The sequence below is a fragment of the Pseudophryne corroboree genome, chromosome 11 (genome assembly GCF_028390025.1).
Source record: "Pseudophryne corroboree isolate aPseCor3 chromosome 11, aPseCor3.hap2, whole genome shotgun sequence".
Lineage (NCBI taxonomy): Eukaryota > Metazoa > Chordata > Amphibia > Anura > Myobatrachidae > Pseudophryne > Pseudophryne corroboree.
In genome coordinates this window covers 336822183-336844843 of record NC_086454.1, presented here as the reverse complement: position 1 = coordinate 336844843, position 22661 = coordinate 336822183, and the positions used below count along the sequence as shown (strand labels likewise).

Here is a 22661-nt window from a genome sequence, read left to right as displayed (position 1 = left end):
ACAGCAATATACGTGGTACTGTACAGGTTACACATGTAATATATTACTGAGCCTGTACACAGCAATAGAAGTGGTACTGTACAGCTTACACATGTAATACATTACTGGGCCTGTACACAGCATGATAAGTGGTACTGTACAGCTTACACATGTAATACATTACTGGGCCTGTACACAGCAATATACGTGGTACTGTACAGGTTACACATGTAATATATTACTGAGCCTGTACACAGCAATAGAAGTGGTACTGTGCAGCTTCCACATGTAATACATTACTGGGCCTGTACACAGCAACAGAAGTGGTACTGTACAGCTTCCACATGTAATACATTACTGGGCCTGTACACAGCATGAGAAGTGGTACTGTACAGATTACACATGTAATACATTACTGGGCCTGTACACAGCATGAGAAGTGGTACTGTACAGCTTATACATGTAATACATTACTGGGCCTTTATATAGCAATAGATGTGGTACTGTGCAGCTTCCACCTGTAATATATTACTGGGCCTGTACACAGCAACAGAAGTGGTACTGTGCAGCTTCCACCTGTAATATATTACTGGGCCTGTACACAGCAATAGAAGTGGTACTGTGCAGCTTCCACATGTAATATATTACTGGGCATGTACACAGCAATAGAAGTGGTACTGTGCAGCTTACACATGTAATACATTACTGGGCCTGTACACATCATGAGAAGTGGTACTGTGCGGCTTCCATATGTAATACATCACTGGGTCTGTACACAGCAATAGAAGTGGTACTGTGCAGCTCACATATGTAATACATTACTGGGCCTGTATAGAGCATGAGAAGTGGTACTATACAGCTTCCATATGTAATACATTACTGGTCCTGTACACAGCAATAGAAGTAGTACTGTGCAGCTTCCACATGTAATACATTACTGGTCCTGTACACAGCAATAGAAGTAGTACTGTGCAGCTTCCACATGTAATACATTACTGGGCCTGTACACCACAATAGAAGTGGTACTGTGCAGCTTCCACATGTAATACATTACTGGGCCTGTACACAGCAATAGATGTGGTACTGTGCAGCTTACATATGTAATACATTACTGGGCCTGTACACAGCAATAGAAGTGGTACTGTGCAGCTTCCTCATGTAATACATTACTGGGCCTGTACACAGCAATAGAAGTGGTACTGTGCAGCTTACACATGTAATACATTACTGGGCCTGTACACAGCAACAGAAGTGGTACTGTGCAGCTTCCACATGTAATATATTACTGGGCCTGTACATAGCAATAGAAGTAGTACTGTACAGCTTACACATGTAATACATTACTGGGCCTGTACACCACAATAGAAGTGGTACTGTGCAGCTTCCACATGTAATACATTACTGGGCCTGTACACAGCAATAGAAGTGGTACTGTACAGCTTCCACATGTAATATATTACTGGGCCTGTACACCACAATAGAAGTGGTACTGTACAGCTTACACATGTAATACATTACTGGGCCTGTACACAGCATGAGAAGTGGTACTGTACAGCTTCCATATGTAATACATTACTGGTCCTGTACACAGCAATAGAAGTGGTACTGTACAACTTACACATGTAATACATTACTGGGCCTGTACACAGCAATAGAAGTGGTACTGTACAGCTTACACATGTAATACATTACTGGGCCTGTACACAGCAATAGAAGTGGTACTGTGCAGCTTCCACATGTAATATATTACTGGGCCTGTACACAGCAATAGAAGTAGTACTGTGCAGCTTCCACATGTAATACATTACTGGGCCTGTACACAGCAATAGAAGTGGTACTGTACAGCTTCCACATGTAATACATTACTGGGCCTGTACACAGCAATAGAAGTGGTACTGTGCAGCTTCCACATGTAATATATTACTGGGCCTGTACACAGCAATAGAAGTGGTACTGTACAGCTTACACATGTAATACATTACTGGGTCTGTACACAGCAATATAAGTGGTACTGTACAGCTTACACATGTAATATATTACTGGGCCTGTACACAGCATGAGAAGTGGTACTGTGCAGCTTACACATGTAATAAATTACTGGGCCTGTACACAGCAACAGAAGTGGTACTGTGCAGCTTTCACATGTAATATATTACTGGGCCTGTACATAGCAATAGAAGTAGTACTGTGCAGCTTCCACATGTAATACATTACTGGGCCTGTACACAGCAATAGAAGTGGTACTGTACAGCTTCCACATGTAATATATTACTGGGCCTGTACACCACAATAGAAGTGGTACTGTACAGCTTACACATGTAATACATTACTGGGCCTGTACACAGCAACAGAAGTGGTACTGTACAGCTTCCACATGTAATACATTACTGGGCCTGTACACAGCAATAGAAGTAGTACTGTACAGCTTACACATGTAATATATTACTGGGCCTGTACACCACAATAGAAGTGGTACTGTACAGCTTCCACATGTAATAAATTACTGGGCCTGTACACAGCATGATAAGTGGTACTGTACAGCTTACACATGTAATACATTACTGGGCCTGTACACAGCAATAGAAGTGGTACTGTGCAGCTTCCACATGTAATGTATTACTGGGCCTGTACACAGCAATAGAAGTGGTACTGTGCAGCTTCCACATGTAATATATTACTGGGCCTGCACACAGCAATAGAAGTGGTACTGTACAGCTTACACATGTAATACATTACTGGGCCTGTACACCACAATAGAAGTGGTACTGTACAGCTTACACATGTAATATATTACTGGTCCTGTACACCACAATAGAAGTGGTACTGTACAGCTTACACATGTAATATATTACTGGGCCTGTACACAGCATGAGAAGTGGTACTGTGCAGCTTCCACATGTAATACATTACTGGGCCTGTACACAGCAACAGAAGTGGTACTGTGCAGCTTCCACATGTAATATATTACTGGGCCTGTACATAGCAATAGAAGTAGTACTGTGCAGCTTCCACATGTAATACATTACTGGGCCTGTACACAGCAATAGAAGTGGTACTGTACAGCTTACACATGTAATATATTACTGGGCCTGTACACCACAATAGAAGTGGTACTGTACAGCTTCCACATGTAATACATTACTGGGCCTGTACACAGCATGAGAAGTGGTACTGTACAGCTTCCATATGTAATACATTACTGGTTCTGTACACAGCAATAGAAGTGGTACTGTGCAGCTTCCACATGTAATACATTACTGGGCCTGTACACAGCAATAGAAGTGGTACTGTGCAGCTTCCACATGTAATACATCACTGGGCCTGTACACAGCAATAGAAGTGGTACTGTGCAGCTTCCACATGTAATACATCACTGGGCCTGTACACAGCAATAGAAGTGGTACTATGCAGCTTCCACATGTACTACCTTACTGGGCCTGTACACAGCAATGGAAGGCAATGGAAGTGGTACTGTGCAGCTTACACATATAGGGCCTAATTCACTATGGATCACTACTGAGGCTGAGATAGCGATTGTCTCAAAACTGCTACGGCTAAAAATCGCAGGTGAAGATCCGCCCAGAAAGGGAAAAGACGGCCAGCGACGCATCCTATAACTGCGATGCTTACACAGAAACCAGTACCATTGACAGGTGCGGCTAACCCATGCCTACACAAAATAATGCAATTGCAGTCGCACCGGGCTCCATGTTTTTCATCACAGCGATCGCAGCTGACGTCAGATGCACGCCCTGAAAATGGCCATGACGCCCCTGCAGTTCCTCCCAAGCGCCATGTTGTCACCCGCAAACGGTCACTTCCTGTCAATCACTTTGTGGTCGCATTTCAAAGGGCCTGCAATTGCAGAGCGATCACACTTTGGTCTTCACGCACGCGCAGTTCGCTCGCAGCGCATGCACGGTCTGCCAATAATAGGACGATTTGCATTTTTACAATTTAGAGATCTGTACTGAATTAGGCCCTTAATACATTACTGCAACTAAGCTTAGCAAGAGAAGTGGTACTGTGCATATGTAATTACACATGTGATATATTACTGGGACTGTACACAGCAAGATAAGTGGTACTGTGCATATGTAATTACACATGTAATATATTACTGGGACTGTACACAGCAAGATAAGTGGTACTGTGCATATGTAATTACACATGTAATATATTACTGGGACTGTACACAGCAAGATAAGTGGTACTGTGCATATGTAATTACACATGTAATATATTACTGGGACTGTACACAGCAAGATAAGTGGTACTGTGCATATGTAATTACACATGTAATACATTAATGGGACTGTACGCAGCAAGAGAAGTGGCACTGTGCATATGAAATGACACATGTAATACATTAATGGGACTGTACCCAGCAAGAGAAGTGGTACTGTGCATATATAATTACACATGTAATATATTACTGGGACTGTACACAGCAAGAGAAGTGGCACTGTGCATATGTAATTACACATGTAATCTATTACTGGGACTACACAGTAAGAGAAGTGGCACTGTGCATATGTAATTACACATGTAATATATTACTGGGACTGTACACAGCAAGAGAAGTGGCACTGTGCATATGTAATTACACACGTAATGTATTACTGGGACTGTACACAGCAAGATAAGTGGTACTGTGCATATGTAATTACACATGTAATACATTAATGGGACTGTACATAGCAAGAGAAGTGGTATTGTGCATATGTAATTACACATGTAATATATTACTGGGACTGTACACAGCAAGAGAAGTGGTACTGTGCTTATGTAATTGCACGTGTAATACATTAATGGGACTGTACACGGCAAGAGAAGTGGTACTGTGCATATGTAATTGCACGTGTAATACATTAATGGGACTGTACACGGCAAGAGAAGTGGTACTGTGCATATGTCATTACACGTGTAATACATTAATGGGACTGTACACGGCAAGAGAAGTGGTACTGTGCATATGTAATTGCACGTGTAATACATTAATGGGACTGTACACGGCAAGAGAAGTGGTACTGTGCATATGTAATTGCACGTGTAATACATTAATGGGACTGTACACGGCAAGAGAAGTGGTACTGTGCATATGTAATTACACGTGTAATACATTAATGGGACTGTACACGGCAAGAGAAGTGGTACTGTGCATATGTAATTGCACGTGTAATACATTAATGGGACTGTACACAGCAAGAGAAGTATGTAATTACACATGTAAAATATGAATGTGACTGTACACAGTAAGAAAAGTAGTACTGTGCGTGTTGCACCTATAACTCATTACTGCAACTGTGCTTAGCAAGAGAAGTGGTACTATGCATCTTACACATATAGGTCCTCATTCAGTAACCAACGCAAAGCTGTGTTTACACAGATGGATTATTGGCGTGTGTGCATGCACAGCGTTTGCATTGCGCGTCTCAGTGCGATTGCATCCTGTCATGATCCACTCGCACTGTTATTGACATTAGTGTGCGGCAACGCTGCGTTAGGGGAATGTGGTCCAGGTGTGTCCGGACCCTTTTAGGGGGGGGCGCGTGACGCCATGCTGCGTATGCAGGGGGGCTACCGGTAAGCCCGATGGTCGCGATGCCTGCACAAGTAACGGCATGAATGCAGTGATACGGAGACTGGAGAAAGCTTTTCCTGGCTGGATACATATAGATATATAGGTGATGGGAGGACACTGCACGTTCCCTAATGTCGGCATATACGTCTGTATTTTGTTTCAGAATGTGACCTGTCCGGGGGAAGAGAAGGACCGCCCTACAGGTAATACACTAACACAGGGTTCTGTACGGGTCTGTAGGTTATTGGCTGTGCGTGGGTTACATAGAAACATAGAATGTGACGGCAGATAAGAACCACTCGCCCCATCTGGTCTGCTCCTTTTATTCCTTTTGGTAACTTTAAACCCTATGTGATCCTTAGTTCTGTGTAAGGATATCCTTATGTCTATCCCCTGCATCTATATATTGCTCTATTGCAGGCCTGGCCAACATGTGGCTCTCCAGCCACAGTTTTGCTATTTTTGCTATTAGGGAATGCTACAACTGTGGCAGGGCATGCTGGGATGTGTAGTTTCACAGCATCTGGAGAGCCACAGGTTGGCCAGGCCTGCTCTATTGTCTTATCCTCTACCACCTCTGACAGGAGGCCATTCCACTTATCCACTACTCTTTTTCTGTGAGGTAATTTTATCTTCAAATTTCCCCTGAACCTCCCCCCCTCCATATCAGTGCATGTCCTCGTGTTCTGACGCTACCCTTCCGATGAATGTCTCCCTCATACATCGCAGTAATACCCAGGGGCATAGGGAGGGCGGTTCCGGTGGAGCTCGAGCTCCAGGCGCCCAAGACAGTAGAGGGCGCCGCAGCTCGACTCCGCCGGAACCTCCACCTGGCCGCTCGCAGCTCAAAGCCGCAGCTGTCAGTCACTGAGAGAGCTCGAACTGCGCCTGTAACAACTTTCTCCCTCCCCTCCGCTCCTTGACTTGCGTGTGATGTCACGCGTCACACGCACGGGCGTTGCGTCTGTCGTCATGACGTCAGACGGGCGGGGACGCGGCGTTGGCCAGACTCAGAGGGACAGAGTCCATCCTGGCTGACTGAGTGTATAGAGTGGGGCCGCAGGCGCACACTGTTTAATTAATAATTATATAGCTGGGTGCGTGCATTATTAAATTAATTTATGATTATTGCTGTGAGGCCATACTAGCCATATATATATATATATATATATATATATATAAAATCCATACCAGCTGGCACTCAAATGCAATCAGTCAGCTTCGCTCCGTGCCTGAATATGTAAACAAACTAATATCCCTGAAGAACGGCACTGGCAGCATGTATAAGATGCAAAAAAATCTGTATTAGTAGGTAGACGTTTCGGGGCTCACGCCCCGTCCTCCGTACTGAGGACGGGGCATGAGCCCCGAAACGTCTACCTACTAATACAGCTTTTTTGCATCTTATACATGCTGCCAGTGCCGTTCTTCAGGGATATATATATATATATACACACACACACACACACACACACACATTTTATATATATATATATATATATATATAGTCCAATGTGGTGTCCGGCACTCAAATTAAAAAACGTGGAATGCTGCGGTGCCCTCCTCATGAGAAAGTGCTTCCCATAATAAAGCTGGATGGAATAGGCGGCACTCGGCAGGCTGATAATAAGCGTGGTTACTTTATTGGCAACGGGCCGACATGTTTCGGAGAAGCCTCTCCGTCCGAAACATGTCGGCCCGTTGCCAATAAAGTAACCACGCTTATTATCAGCCTGCCGAGTGCCGCCTATTCCATCCAGCTATATATATATATATATATATATATATACAGGTTGAGTATCCCTTATCCAAAATGCTTGGGACCAGAGGTATTTTGGATATGGGATTTTTCCGTATTTTGGAATAATTGCATACCATAATGAGATATCATGGTGATGGGACCTAAGTCTAAGCACAGAATGCATTTATGTTACATATACACCTTATACACACAGCCTGAAGGTAATTTTAGCCAATATTTTTTATAACTTTGTGCATTAAACAAAGTGTGTCTACATTCACACAATTCATTTATGTTTCATATACACCTTATACACACAGCCTGAAGGTCATTTAATACAATATTTTTAATAACTTTGTGTATTAAACAAAGTTTGTGTACATTGAACCATCAAAAAACAAAGGTATCATTATCTCACTTTCACCCAAAAAAGTCTGTATTTCGGAATATTCCGTATTTCGGAATATTTGGATATGGGATACTCAACCTGTATATATAAAATGTGTGTGTGTATGTGTATATATATATATATATATATATATATATATATATATAGAATGTAAATATATACAGGATGAGTCTCCCTTATCCAAAATGCTTGGGACCAGAGGTATTTTGGATATGGTATTTTTCCGTATTTTGGAATAATTGCATACCATAATGAGATATCATGGTGATGGGACTTAAATCTAAGCACAGAATGCATTTATGTTACATATACACCTTATACACACAGCCTGAAGGTCATTTTAGACAATATTTTTTATAACTTTGTGCATTAAACAAAGTGTGTCTACATTCACACAATTCATTTATGTTTCATATACACCTTATACACACAGCCTGAAGGTCATTTAATACAATATTTTAATAACTTTGTGTATTAAACAAAGTTTGTGTACATTGAGCCATCAAAAAACAAAGGTTTCACTATCTCACTCTCACTCAAAAAAGTCCGTATTTCGGAATATTCCGTATTTCTGAATATTTGGATATGGTATACTCAACCTGTATATACAGTGGGGCAAAAAAGTATTTGGACAGCCACCGATTGTGCAAGTTGACCCACTTAAAAAGATGAGAGGTCTGTAATTTCCATCATAGGTACACTTCAACTGTGAGAGACAGAATCTGAAAGAAAAAAAAAACTAGGAAATCACATTGTACGATTTTTAAACAATTTATTTACCGTGGTGATACCCCTGATACATACCCTCCAAATGTACCTTTTTTTTATGGTCTGTACCGATTTTTGTCTCTCCAAACTTCTATTGCAAGTATGGAAAAGGAGTGTGGCCACGCCACTGTACCCATGGCCTTTTCAAATGTGTACCGATTTTTATGTGTAAATTGTTGGAGGGTATGCTGATATATGTAACAGTCTCTATCATGTCCTCGTGGTCTAATACTTCTCTCCCTGTCAGGAATGTCTCCCCCCTGTACCGTGGTGATACCCCTGATATATGTGACAGTCTCTCTCATGTCCTCGTGGTCTAATACTTCTCTCCCTGTGAGGAATGTCTCCCCCAGTACCGTGGTGATACCCCTGATATATGTGACAGTCTCTCTCATGTCCTCGTGGTCTAATACTTCTCTCCCTGTGAGGAATGTCTCCCCCTCCTGTACCGTGGTGATACCCCTGATATATGTGACAGTCTCTCTCATGTCCTCGTGGTCTAATACTTCTCTCCCTGTGAGAAATGTCTCCCCCTCCTGTACCGTGGTGATACCCCTGATATATGTGACAGTCTCTCTCATGTCCTCGTGTTCTAATACTTCTCTCCCTGTGAGGAATGTCTCCCCCCTGTACCGTGGTGATACCCCTGATATATGTGACAGTCTCTCTCATGTCCTCGTGTCCTAATACCTCTCCCCCGTAAGCAATGTCTCCCCCCTGTAGCGTGGTGATACCCCTGATATATGTGACAGTCTCTCTCATGTCCTCGTGGTCTAATACTTCTCTCCCTGTCAGGAATGTCTCCCCCCTGTACCGTGGTGATACCCCTGATATATGTGACAGTCTCTCTCATGTCCTCGTGGTCTAATACTTCTCTCCCTGTGATAAATGTCTTTCCCCTGTACCGTGGTAATACCCCTGATATATGTGACAGTCTCTCTCATGTCCTCGTGGTCTAATACTTCCCTCCCTGTGATGAATGTCTCCCCCCTGTACCGTGGTGATACCCCTGATATATGTGACAGTCTCTCTCATGTCCTCGTGGTCTAATACTTCTCTCCCTGTGAGTAATGTCTCCTCATGTACCGCGGTTATACCCCTGATATATGTGACAGTCTGTCTCATGTCCTCGTGGTCTAATACTTCTCTCCCTGTGAGTAATGTCTCCCCCAGTACCGTGGTGATACCCCTGATATATGTGACAGTCTCTCTCATGTCCTCGTGGTCTAATACTTCTCTCCCTGTGAGCAATGTCTCCCCCCAGTACCGCGGTGATACCCCTGATATATGTGACAGTCTGTCTCATGTCCTCGTGGTCTAATACTTCTCTCCCTGTGAGTAATGTCTCCCCCTGTACCGTGGTGATACCCCTGATATATATGACAATCTCTCTCATGTCCTCGGGGTCTAATACTTCTCTCCCTGTGAGGAATGTCTCCCCCAGTACCGTGGTGATACCCCTGATATATGTGACAGTCTCTCTCATTTCCTTGTGGTCTAATACTTCTCTCCCTGTGAGGAATGTCTCCCCCTGTACCGTGGTGATACCCCTGATATATGTTCAGTCTCTCTCATGTCCTCGTGGTCTAATACTTCTCTCCCTGTGAGGAATGTCTCCCCCAGTACCGTGGTGATACCCCTGATATATGTGACAGTCTCTCTCATGTCCACGTGGTCTAATACTTCCCTCCCTGTGATGAATGTCTCCCCCAGTACCGTGGTGATACCCCTGATATATGTGACAGTCTCTCTCATGTCCTCGTGGTCCAATACTTCTCTCCCTGTGATGAATGTCTCCCCCTGTACCATGGTGATACCCCTGATATATGTGACAGTCTCTCTCATGTCCTCGTGGTCTAATACTTCTCTCCCTGTGATGAATGTCTCCCCCCTGTACCGTGGTGATACCCCTGATATATGTGACAGTCTCTCTCATGTCCTCGTGGTCTAATACTTCTCTCCCTGTGATGAATGTCTCCCCCCTGTACCGTGGTGATACCCCTGATATATGTGACAGTCTCTCTCATGTCCTCGTGGTCTAATACTTCTCTCCCTGTGATTAATGTCTCCCCCCAGTACCGTGGTGATACCCCTGATATATGTGACAGTCTCTCTCATGTCCTCGTGGTCTAATACTTCTCTCCCTGTGAGGAATGTCTCCCCCCTGTACCGTGGTGATACCCCTGATACATGTGACAGTCTCTCTCATGTCCTCGTGGTCTAATACTTCTCTCCCTGTGATGAATGTCTCCCCCCTGTACCGTGGTGATACCCCTGATATATGTGACAGTCTCTCTCATGTCCTCGTGGTCTAATACTTCTCTCCCTGTGATGAATGTCTCCCCCCAGTACCGTGGTGATACCCCTGATATATGTGACAGTCTCTCTCATGTCCTCGTGGTCTAATACTTCTCTCCCTGTGATGAATGTCTCCCCCCTGTACCGTGGTGATACCCCTGATATATGTGACAGTCTCTATCCCTTCTCTGTCCCACACTATACATAGTAAGGTTTTAAAGGGGTCTATTCATGAAGCAGTGAAGAGAGTAGAGAAGTGAGCCTGTGGAGAAGTTGCCCATGGCAATCAATCAGCTGCTCTGTATAATTGTATAGTATGCAAATTATAAATGTTACTTCTCTGCTGATTGGTTGCCATGTGCAACTTCTCCACTCTTTTCACTGCTTCATGCATAGACCCCTTAGTCTTCCCGGGTAAGTTTTGTGGTATACCTCCCATAGTTTCAAACTCTCCCTGTTTTAGCAATTTTCCTGACTCCCTGACATAGCAGCTACCTCTCTGACTCCCTGACATAGCAGCTACCTCTCTAACTCTCTGACATAGCAGCTACCTCCCTGACTCTCTGACATAGCAGCTACCTCCCTGACTCTCTGACAAAGCAGCAACCTCCCTGACATAAAAGCAACCTCCTGTGACTCCCTGACATAGCAGCTACCTCCCTGACTCTCTGACAAAGCAGCTACCTCCCTGACTCCCTGACATAGCAGCGATCTTCCTGACATAGTAGCAGTTCCCCTTACTCCCTGATATAGCAGCTACCTCCCTGATTCCCAGACATACAGTAGAAGCAAACTCTCTGATATAGCAGTGATCTCCTTGACTCCCTGACATAGCAGCTACCTCTCTGACAAAGCAGCAACCTCCCTGACATAAAAGCAACCTCCTGTGACTCCCTGACATAGCAGCTACCTCCCTGACTCCCTGACATAGCAGATACCTCCCTGACATAGCAGCGATCTCCCCGACTCCCTGATATAGCAGCAGTTTCCCTGATTCCCTGATATAGCAGCGATCTCCCTGACCCTCTAACATAGCAGCAATTTCCCTGACTCTCTGACATAGCAGCGATTTCCCTGACTCCCTGATATATCAGCGATCTCTCTGACTCCCTGACATTGCAGCAATCTCCCTGACATAGCAGCCATCTCCCTGACTCCCTGATATAGCAGCAGTTTCCCTGATTCCCTGATATAGCAGTGATCTCCCTGACATAGCAGCAATTTCCCTGACCCCCTGATAGAGCAGCGATCTCTCTGACTGCCTGACATAGCAGCGATCTCTCTGACTCCCTGACATAACAGCAATTTCCCTGACTCCCTGACATAGCAGCAATCTCCCTGACTCCCTGACATAGCAGTCATCTCCCTGACTTCCTGATAGAGCAGCGATCTCTCTTACTCCCTGACATAGCAGCAATTACCCTGACTCCCTGATAGAGCAGCAATCTCTCTGACTCCCTGACATAGAAGTAATCTCCCTGACTCCCTGACATAACAGCCATCTCCCTGATAGAGCAGCGATCTCTCTGACTCCCTGATAGAGCAGCAATTTCCCTGACTCCCTGACATAGCAGCCATCTCCCTGACTCCCTGATAGAGCAGCGATCTCTCTGACTCCCTGACATAGCAGCCATCTCTCTGACCCCCTGACATAGCAGCCATCTCCCTGACATAGCAGCCATCTCCCTGATAGAGCAGCCATCTCCCTGATAGAGCAGCGATCTCTCTGACTCCCTGACATAGCAGCCATCTCCCTGACTCCCTGATAGAGCAGCGATCTCTCTGACTCCCTGACACAGCAGCCATCTCCCTGACTCCCTGATAGAGCAGCGATCTCTCTGACTCCCTGACATAGCAGCCATCTCTCTGACCCCCTGACATAGCAGCCATCTCCCTGACATAGCAGCCATCTCCCTGATAGAGCAGCGATCTCTCTGACTCCCTGATAGAGCAGCAATTTCCCTGACTCCCTGATAGAGCAGCGATCTCTCTGACTCCCTGACACAGCAGCCATCTCCCTGACTCCCTGATAGAGCAGCAATCTCTCTGACTCCCCGACATAGCAGCCATCTCCCTGACACGCTAGACGCACTGAACTGTCATGTTAGACACACGTCTGGTATCTCCCAGGCTCACTGTGATGGTGCGCTGCTCCACTGTAGCGTGTCGGTCGGCTCTCACGCACCTTCATAGCCGACGTTCACCTCTCACATCAGTGGCACATGGGGCTCTGCAGTTTCCATGTCGGTTATTCGCAATAGCGCCATTTGTCCAGTTATGATGCACCTTCACCGCAGCAGCACGCAGACAGCTCACACACTGCGCTGTGTCAGAGACACTGCCGCCCTTTGCGCGAAAGCCGATAATCAGCCCTTTTTGCAACTCTGATAAATTGCCTATTTTACCCATGACAGCAACGTGTGATATGTGTGCAGACGGCCTATCGCACACCTTATATACCCACCAAGCCAGCGCACGACACGTGACTTACTTCATGGGCTACACGCTGCCGACATCAGGAGGTGGTCATAATAATGTGACTCGACCTTCTAGTAAACCATACTGCCTGAGGGTCACTGGATCCCAGGTTCTCACCCACATTTACTTTATCGCCGTCTGTATTATGTCTAATATTGCGTCTTTCCGAGTGGGCGTCCTCACTAATTGCTGGAGGAATTCTCCCTGCATTCACATTGTCCTTACTTCTAGTGGAATGTGGAAATAACCCTCCCAGTATACATCAACTAAAGTCTCCCATGATCATGACCTCTCCTACTAATGTCCTTTCTAACGTATAGCCTGGTATAGTTATGTCCCGGCTATGATTCTCATTGCACCAGATTATCACTGCTAAGATCTGTAGGTTATTGGCAGGGAAGGGGTTAAGTAAAGGTGTGACCAGAGAGTTCCGTAAGAAAGCTCTCTCCGCTCCGCGTCCCGCCCCCAGTCACAGAATGGAGATATAGGTCACACGGGACCTGGCCAAATAGGGGATTCCTGCTTACCGTCAGTAACCGCCTGTTATTGACTTCACCCACTACGCAGTGGGCGGGTACTACGCTGCCACCACTAGACTCCTCCCTACCGTGGTGTCTGGAACCACAGTTCTGCTCTGTATGTGTAGACACGCTGTCTTACCACACCTGTGTGGTGTTGATGAATCCCCACTAGTCGCTTGACTAGGCCTCTGCACGGTAGCTGGCGCGAGGCGGAGCTTGGAGATGCTGGGTGTACCCTGGACAGCCGGAAAACGGAGCTAGGTTTCGCCTAGCCCTGCAGGTCACAAGATGAAGCGGTCCTCTTGAGGCAAATTATGTTTATTTGCAATAGTTCTAAAGAGAACTCTTCCCTATTGCTAGGGGAAACAGCAATACAGCAAGATGTTCACAGCAGAATGAAAATGGTATAATACACCTGGAGGCTTACAGGCCTCCTCTTTTTATACACTGCATCTCAGGGTGTAGTCCCCCCTGAGTCCTTTCCATTCAATCAGGATAGCTTACAAAATATAAAGAAATAAATTACATTTTAAAAGGATATAAGTGCATGAAGCAATTTCCTCATTCCTGTCACACACAAAGTTTGGTGTCATTTAAACTCCATTCATTACCACCTGGCAGTTTACAATTTGCATTTGATACATTTATCACATAGCTTCAAAATACGGTTTGTATTTGATTTTGCAAACAAACGTTCCTCATCCTTCCTGCATATACTCAGGATTCGTATATAAATCTAGCAAACCAGCTACATAAATAAATACAGGTTCCAAACCCATACCAATCCCCATAACACTTTACATATGGAATAAGGAAACCTCCAAACTGTTCAGATTTTTGCGGGACTGTCCCACCTGCGGGCCGCAGTGCCCCGCGGTGGGGAGGGGCAGTTGGGAGGCTCTGTCTCTCGCTGCCCTGCTTAGCATAGCAGCGGTGAATAGACGCTGTACGCATGCGCACAGCGTCTATTCACAGGTGACAGAGGGAGAGGGGGCATGTCAGCAGCTCAGAGAGCATGCCCCCTCAGTGACGAAAATGGGGGTGTGGCTCACAGTGAAGCCACACCCCCTTTTCATCAAGCCACGCCCCTTTCACAAATTGGGTGCGGCTTCACCACGCAGATGTCTCTCTTCCCCTGCAAGCAGTGTTGGGAGGTATGCCCCCCTGTGATTAACGCCTTTGTCTAAGGAACTCACACTCCCAGCCATTACCTTTTCTGCCCTTTCAAACATCAAAAAGTTTTCGTTATTCACCAGATCTGCTGGGAGAGGGCAATTAGCATCCCATTTCCTGGTCACAGAAGATAGGGGATCCTTATTCAGTCATATATAGTAAGTGCATTTTTCCCTTTAAAATACATGTGACCACATCTTAAATATAAATACATTTAAACATGCAATCCTACAACTGTGCACAGAGCACTACATATGACATGTTAAAACACATCATTAAACATGCAGTTACAGAACATGGCATCAAGCACCAATTCGTCCATTAAAATGGCGCTGGGCACCTGAGGGTTAACCGCTTCAGTGCCACGGCCGCCAGTACACATGTGGTCCCTGGCCTCAAAAGGTCTGTAGGTTATTGGCAGGGAAGGGGTTAAGTAAAGCTCTGTATGTTATTGGCAGGGATGGGGTTAAGTAAAGCTCTGTAGGTTATTGGCAGGGAAGGGGTTAAGTAAAGGTCTGTAGGGTATCGGCAGGGAAGGGGTTAAGTAAAGGTCTGTAGGTTATCGACAGGGAAGGGGTTAAGTAAAGGTCTGTAGGTTTTTGGCAGGGATGGGGTTAAGTAAAGCTCTGTAGGTTATTGGCAGAGTAGGGGTTACGTAAAGCTTTCTAGGTTATTGGCAGGGAAAGGGTTAAATAAGTCTGTAAGTTGTTGGCAGGGAAGGGGTTAAGTAAAGGTTTGTAGGTTATTGGCAGGGAATGGGTTAAGTAAAGGTCTGTAGGTTGTTGGCAGGGAAGGGGTTAAGTAAAGCTCTGTAGGTTATTGGCAGAGAAGGGGTTACGTAAAGGTTTGTAGGTTATTGGCAGGGAAGGGGTTAAGTAAAGGTCTGTATGTTATTGGCAGGGAAGGGGTTAAGTAAAGGTCTGTAGGGTATCAGCAAGGAAGGGGTTAAGTAAAGGTCTGTAGGTTATTGGCAGGGAAAGGCTTAAGTAAAGGTTTGTATGTTATTGGCAGGGAAGGGGTTAAGTAAAGGTCTGTAGGGTATCGGCAGGGAAGGGGTTAAGTAAAGGTCTAGGTTATCGGCAGGGAAAGGGTTAAGTAAAGGTCTGTAGGTTATTGGCAGGGAAGGGGTTAAGTAAAGGTTTGTATGTTATTGCCAGGGAAAGGGTTAAGTAAAGGTCTGTAGGGTATCGGCAGGGAAAGGGTTAAGTAAAGGTCTGTAGGTTATTGTCAGGGAAGGGGTTAAGTAAAGGATTGTATGTTATTGGCAGGGAAGGGGTTAAGTAACACTTTGTTATGGGGATTGTCCTCTGGATTATTCAGTTGTCCCAACACTTCTCTGCTTTTGTCTCCGCTGCGGATTCCTCACCACAAGGATCAGGGTCGGCGTCTGATAAAAGGTGCGTACGTCTGTAATTGCTGCACGATAAGCTGCTTGTCCTAGTCACCCTCAGTAACGGGGCCGCACCTGTTGTCTTGCAGCACAGGGGGAGTTCTCGGCTGGCTGGCGCAGGGCTTGGGGAAAGTTGTCCCTCAGCCCATGGAGAGTCCGACCCTTCAGAGGACCAGCAAGGACAGCACAGAGCCCGTGGTGGAACAGGTAACACTCTCCCCTGACCCCCAATCACATCACGCGTCTACTCTCTGTGCGCTTACTCCTGCGTGTAGCTGTACTGGCCATTCTAACATAAATTGTTTTGCTTTCCATCTAAATTATATTATATATATTATTATATTATATATATAATTATATTATAGTTATTATTATATATATGGAAACTAATCGCACTGTTATCGGTCACGTTTACAAGAGGAATCTTTGGACGAGTTTAGTCAATGCGTTTGAAATTCTAGTTCTTCTGTGCAGGACAGCATTGCAGCGCCTGGTAACCTGCTACCCATAGTGCAGTGGGAGATATTCTCAGAGATGATTGGATGAAGTTACTTGCAGCGCCTGGTAACCTGCTACCCATAGTACAGTGGGAGATATTCTTAGAGATGGTCGGATGAGGTTACTTGCAGCACCCAGTGACCTGCTACCCATAGTGCAGTGGGAGATATTCTCAGAGATGGTTGGATGAGGTTACTTGCAGCACCCAGTGACCTGCTACCCATAGTGCAGTGGGAGATATTCTCAGGGGATCGGTATGAAATACCTCCAGTCAAAATCCCGACGTTCAAAATCCCGACACCAATTGACCGATGGTCAAAATCCCGACAAGGTCAAAATACCGACATGGACAAAATACCGACATTTAAAATACCGACAAGGTCAAAATACCGACATGTAAAATGCCGACAGGTCAAAATACCGACACACATTTTCTTGTTGTTTTGTGTGTGTATGTCGACATAAGTCAACATGGACACCATATAAAGTGTACTGCGTCCCCTCGCATGGCTCGCTGCGCTCGGCACACTATTATATTCCCCCTCCAGGTCCACTGGGATGGTAAAGTATGAAGAAGTCGGTTTCAATGAAAAAAATCATGAAAAACTCATGTCGGTATTTTGACCTGTCGGTATTTTAAATGTCGGTATTTTGTCCATGTCGGGATTTTGACCTTGTCGGGATTTTGACCATCGGTCAATTGGTGTCGGGATTTTGAATGTCGGGATTTTGATTGGAGGTAAACTGACTGCATCCCATTCTCAGAGATGGTTGGATGAGGTTACTTGCAGCACCCGGTGACCTGCTACAAATAGAACCTAATTCAGACCTGATCGTAGCCCTGCTAAATTTTGCAGGGCTACGATCCGGCACACTGACATGCGGGGGGACGCCCAGCACAGGGCTAGTCCGCCCCACATGTCAGGCTGCCCCCCCTTCCCGCAGCAGTATAAGAACATCGCACAGCGGCGATGCTTTTGCACTTCAGGAGTAGCTCCCGGCCAGCGCAGCTTTTGCGTGCTAGCCGGGAGCTACTCGTCGCTGCCCGGGTCGCAGCGGCTGTGTGTGATGTCACGCAGCCGCTGCGGCCTGCTCCACACACGTTCCGGATAAGCCTGCGTTGGCCGGACCGCGGCCACAAAACGGCAGGCCAAATGCCGCCCCGTCCCGCCCAGCAACCGCCTCTGCCTGTCAGCGTCGCCGCATGCGCACTTCTGACCTGATCGCTGCGCTGTGAAGAACGGCAGCGTGCGATCAGGTCAGAATTACCCACAAAGTGCAGTGGGAGATATTCTCAGTGATGGCCGGATGAGGTTACTTGCAGCACCCGGTAACCTGCTACCCATAGTGCAGTGGGAGATATTCTCAGAGATGGCCGGATGAGGTTACTTGCAGCACCAGGTATCCTGCTACTCACAGTGCAGTGGGAGATATTCTCAGTGATGGCTGGGTAAGGTCACTTGCAGCACCAGGTAACCTGCTACCCATAGTGCAGTGGGAGATATTCTCAGAGATGGTCGGATTAAGTTACTTGCAGCACCAGGTAACCTGCTACACATAGGGGGTCATTCCGAGTTGATCGCTAGCTACCGTTGTTCGCTGCGTAGCGATCAGTAAAATAAAATGGCTAATCTGCGCATGCGTATGCACCGCAATGCGCACACGCGTCGTGCGGGTACAAAGTCCTTTGTGGTTTTGCACAGGTTCTAGCGACGATTCCAAACGCACAGCCGAATGCAAGGAGATTGACAGGAAGTGAGAGTTTCTGGGTGTCAACTGACCGTTTTCTGGGAATGTTTGGAAAAACGCAGGCGTGGCCGGCCGTTTGCTGGGCGGGTATCTGACGTCATTACCGTGTCACTCGTTGCAGCAATCATCACACAGGATAAGTAACTACAGGGCTGGTTTTGTTTTGCACAAAATGTGTTTGCAGGCGCTCTGCTGCACAGGCGTTCACACTCCTGCAAAGCAAAAATACACTCCCCTGTGGGCGGCGACTATACGTTTGCACGGCTGCTAAAAACAGCTAGCGAGCGATCAACTAGGAATTGCCCCCATAGTGCAGTGGGAGATATTCTCAGAGATGGCCGGATGAGGTTACTTGCAGCTCCAGCTGACCTGCTACCCATAGTGCAGTGGGAGATATTCTCAGAGATGGCCGGATAAGGTTACTTGCAGCGCCAGCTGACCTGCTACACATAGTGCAGTGGGAGATATTCTCAGAGATGGCCTAGTGAGGTTACTTGCAGCACACGGTGACCTGCTACCCATAGTGCAGTGGGAGATATTCTCAGATGTAGCCGGATGAGGTTACTTGCAGCGCACAGTAACCTGCTACCCATAATGCAGTGGGAGATATTCTCAGAGATGGCCGGATGAGGTTACTTACAGCGCCAATTGACCTGCTACTCATAGTCCAGTGGGAGATATTCTCAAAGATGGCCGGATGAGGTTACTTGCAGTGCCCTGTGACCTGTTACTCATAGTGCAGTGGGAGATAGTCTCAGAGATGGCCGCATGAGGTTGCTTGTAGTGCCCGGTCACCTGCTTCATATAGTGCAGTGGGAGATATTCTCAGAGATGATTGGATGAGGTTACTTGCAGCGCCGTGTGACCTGCTGCTCATAGTGCAGTGGGAGATATTCTCAGAGGTGGTCGGATGAGGTTACTTGCAGCGCCCTGTGACCTGCTACCCATAGTGCAGTGGGAGATATTCTCATAGATGATTGGATGAGGTTACTTGCAGCGCCCGGTGACCTGCTACCCATAGTGCAGTGGGAGATATTCTCAGAGATGATTGGATGAGGTTACTTGCAGCGCCGTGTGACCTGCTACTCATAGTGCAGTGGGAGATATTCTCAGAGGTGGCTGGATGAGGTTACTTGCAGCGCCCTGTGACCTGCTACCCATAGTGCAGTGGGAGAAATTCTCAGAGATGGACGGATGATTCTGTTGCAATATCCAATAACACAATGGGCAAGTCCACAAAGTGGTTTTTACTCAATCATGTTAACTGCATGTGTCTGGCATGTACGTGGCATGGTCATCTTTAATGTTTTCCCTAATGGAAACTAGGGAGTGGTCACCTGGAGTGATGGTTGCCGTCCATGTGCTGTCACGTCAAGAGGAGTAGAAAGTTATTTCTAAAACTTACTTCCAGGACTCTGTTAAGGGATCTAGCCTACCATCTATAGCTGATTCTGAGCTCCAGAGATGAGTATACTGTACAAGATCTGCAGGCAGAGTCTCCTGTCCCCACAAGTCAGGGGGACCCAGCAGCCCGCAGAGTGCTCTAGATTCCCCCTAGACCACCAGGAAAAAAGGTAAATAGCTACTCTACACCTTGTGCCCTGCACCAAGCTACTCTACACCTTGTGCCCTGCACCAAGCTACTCTACACCTTGTGCCCTGCACCAAGCTACTCTACACCTTGTGCCCTGCACCAAGCTACTCTACACCTTGTGCCCTGCACCAAGCTACTCTACACCTTGTGCCCTGCACCAAGCTACTCTACACCTTGTGCCCTGCACCAAGCTACTCTACACCTTGTGCCCTGCACCAAGCTACTCTGCACCTTGTGCCCTGCACCAAGCTACTCTGCACCTTGTGCCCTGCACCAAGCTACTCTACACCTTGTGCCCTGCACCAAGCTACTCTACACCTTGTGCCCTGCACCAAGCTACTCTACACCTTGTGCCCTGCACCAAGCTACTCTACACCTTGTGCCCTGCACCAAGCTACTCTACACCTTGTGCCCTGCACCAAGCTACTCTACACCTTGTGCCCTGCACCAAGCTACTCTACACCTTGTGCCCTGCACCAAGCTACTCTACAGCTTGTGCCCTGCACCAAGCTACTCTACACCTTGTGCCCTGCACCAAGCTACTCTGCACCTTGTGCCCTGCACCAAGCTACTCTGCACCTTGTGCCCTGCACCAAGCTACTCTACAGCTTGTGCCCTGCACCAAGCTACTCTACACCTTGTGCCCTGCACCAAGCTTTACACACCACAGCTCTGCAGCTCAGGATCTGCTTTCCCGGCTCAGTGCTGCACATACCGTTTAAAATCCATTTCTACTGTTTATTTTAAACATTTATACATTTGTTTTTATTCTGTGCGCAGCGCTGAACCTTACTAATACAGCCCTGCGGCCTTGAACTGCTGGGCTCTCCTCCTCTCTGCAGTGGGGGTTAAAGCATGGATTGCTGCAGCCGCTGGACTCAGTCCTAGTTGCAGCACCCAGCTGCCGTTCTGTAGTGCTTGGCTGTCGGGAGCTAAACTCCCGGTCCCCAGCTGCTGTCTAGACACAGTCCACTGGTGTAACACATTGAGGACTAACTAGCAACATACTGGGAGCAGGCTGTCCCCATTCCCCAGTAGGCACCTCTGTGCACACTCCCCCAATACAGAGCATATGGGGCAGTGTGCTTGTCCGCTCTCAGGAGTGGAGGTACAAACATTCTAAATTGGCACCTACCATCAGTAACTCCTTTCTCTGACGTCCTAGTGGATGCTGGGAACTCCGTAAGGACCATGGGGAATAGCGGGCTCCGAAGGAGGCTGGGCACTCTAGAAAGATCTTAGACTACCTGGTGTGCACTGGCTCCTCCCACTATGACCCTCCTCCAAGCCTCAGTTAGATTTCGTGCCCGGCCGAGGTTGGATGCACACTAGGGGCTCTCCTGAGCTCTTAGAAAGTTATAGTCTTAGAATTGTTATTTTCAGTGAGACCTGCTGGCAACAGGCTCACTGCAGCAAGGGACTAAGGGGAGAAGAAGCGAACTCGCCTGCTTGCAGCCGGATTGGGCTTCTTAGGCTACTGGACACCATTAGCTCCAGAGGGATCGACCGCAGGCCCAGCCTTGATGTTCGGTCCCGGAGCCGCGCCGCCGTCCCCCTTACAGAGCCAGAAGCAAGAAGATGGTCCGGAAAATCGGCGGCACGAAGACATCCTGTCTTCACCAAGGTAGCGCACAGCACTGCAGCTGTGCGCCATTGCTCCTCATACACACTTCACACTCCGGTCACTGAGGGTGCAGGGCGCTGGGGGGGGGCGCCCTGAGGCAGCAATAAAAACACCTTGGCTGGCTAAAATACCTCAATATATAGCCCCTGGGGCTATATATGAGGTAAATACCCCTGCCAGAATCCCATAAAAAGCGGGAGAATACGCCGCGAAAAAGGGGCGGAGCCTATCTCCTCAGCACACTGGCGCCATTTTTCCCTCACAGCTCCGCTGGAAGGAAGCTCCCTGGCTCTTCCCTGCAATTCTACAGTACAGTAAGAGGGAAAAGAGAGGGGGGGCATTAAAATTGGCACTGTATACAGTATATTATATTTGAAAAGCAGCTATTAGGGACATAACTCAGTTAGTCCCTATATATATATAGCGCTCTGGTGTGTGCTGGCATACTCTTACTCTGTCCCCCCAAAGGGCTTTTGTGGGTCCTGTCCTCTGTTTGAGCATTCCCTGTGTGTGTGGAGTGTGTCGGTACGGCTGTGTCGACATGTTTGAGGAGGATAATGATGTGGAGGGGGAGCAGATGCCTTTAGCAGGGATGTCACCCCCTGGGGGTCAGACACCTGAGTGGATGGTATTATGGCAGGAAATGAGTGCACGTATAGACTCCTTACATAAAAAATTTGACGACATGCCGACTGTGGGACAGCCGAGTCTTCAGCTCGTGCCTGTCCAGGTGTCTCAAAAGTCATCAGGGGCTCTGAAACGCCCGCTATCTCAGGTGGCACAAGTAGATGTCGACACGGATACTGACACCAGTGTCGACGACGATTAGTCAAATTTAATGCCCGTTAAGGCCAT

The 22661-nt window shown here is 47.0% G+C and overlaps 1 protein-coding gene across 2 annotated transcripts in view; it reads left to right on the top strand.

The window, feature by feature from the left end:
• The window catches only part of LOC134969699 (myb-like protein X), a 235040-nt gene that overhangs the window by 4614 nt on the left and 207765 nt on the right, over positions 1–22661 (top strand). For both annotated transcript variants that reach the window (XM_063945819.1, XM_063945820.1), the window contains 3 exons: positions 5727–5766; positions 16324–16348; positions 16431–16548. In XM_063945819.1, the coding sequence (XP_063801889.1) occupies positions 5727–5766; positions 16324–16348; positions 16431–16548 (183 nt within the window). The remainder of the gene's footprint in view (positions 1–5726; positions 5767–16323; positions 16349–16430; positions 16549–22661) is intronic.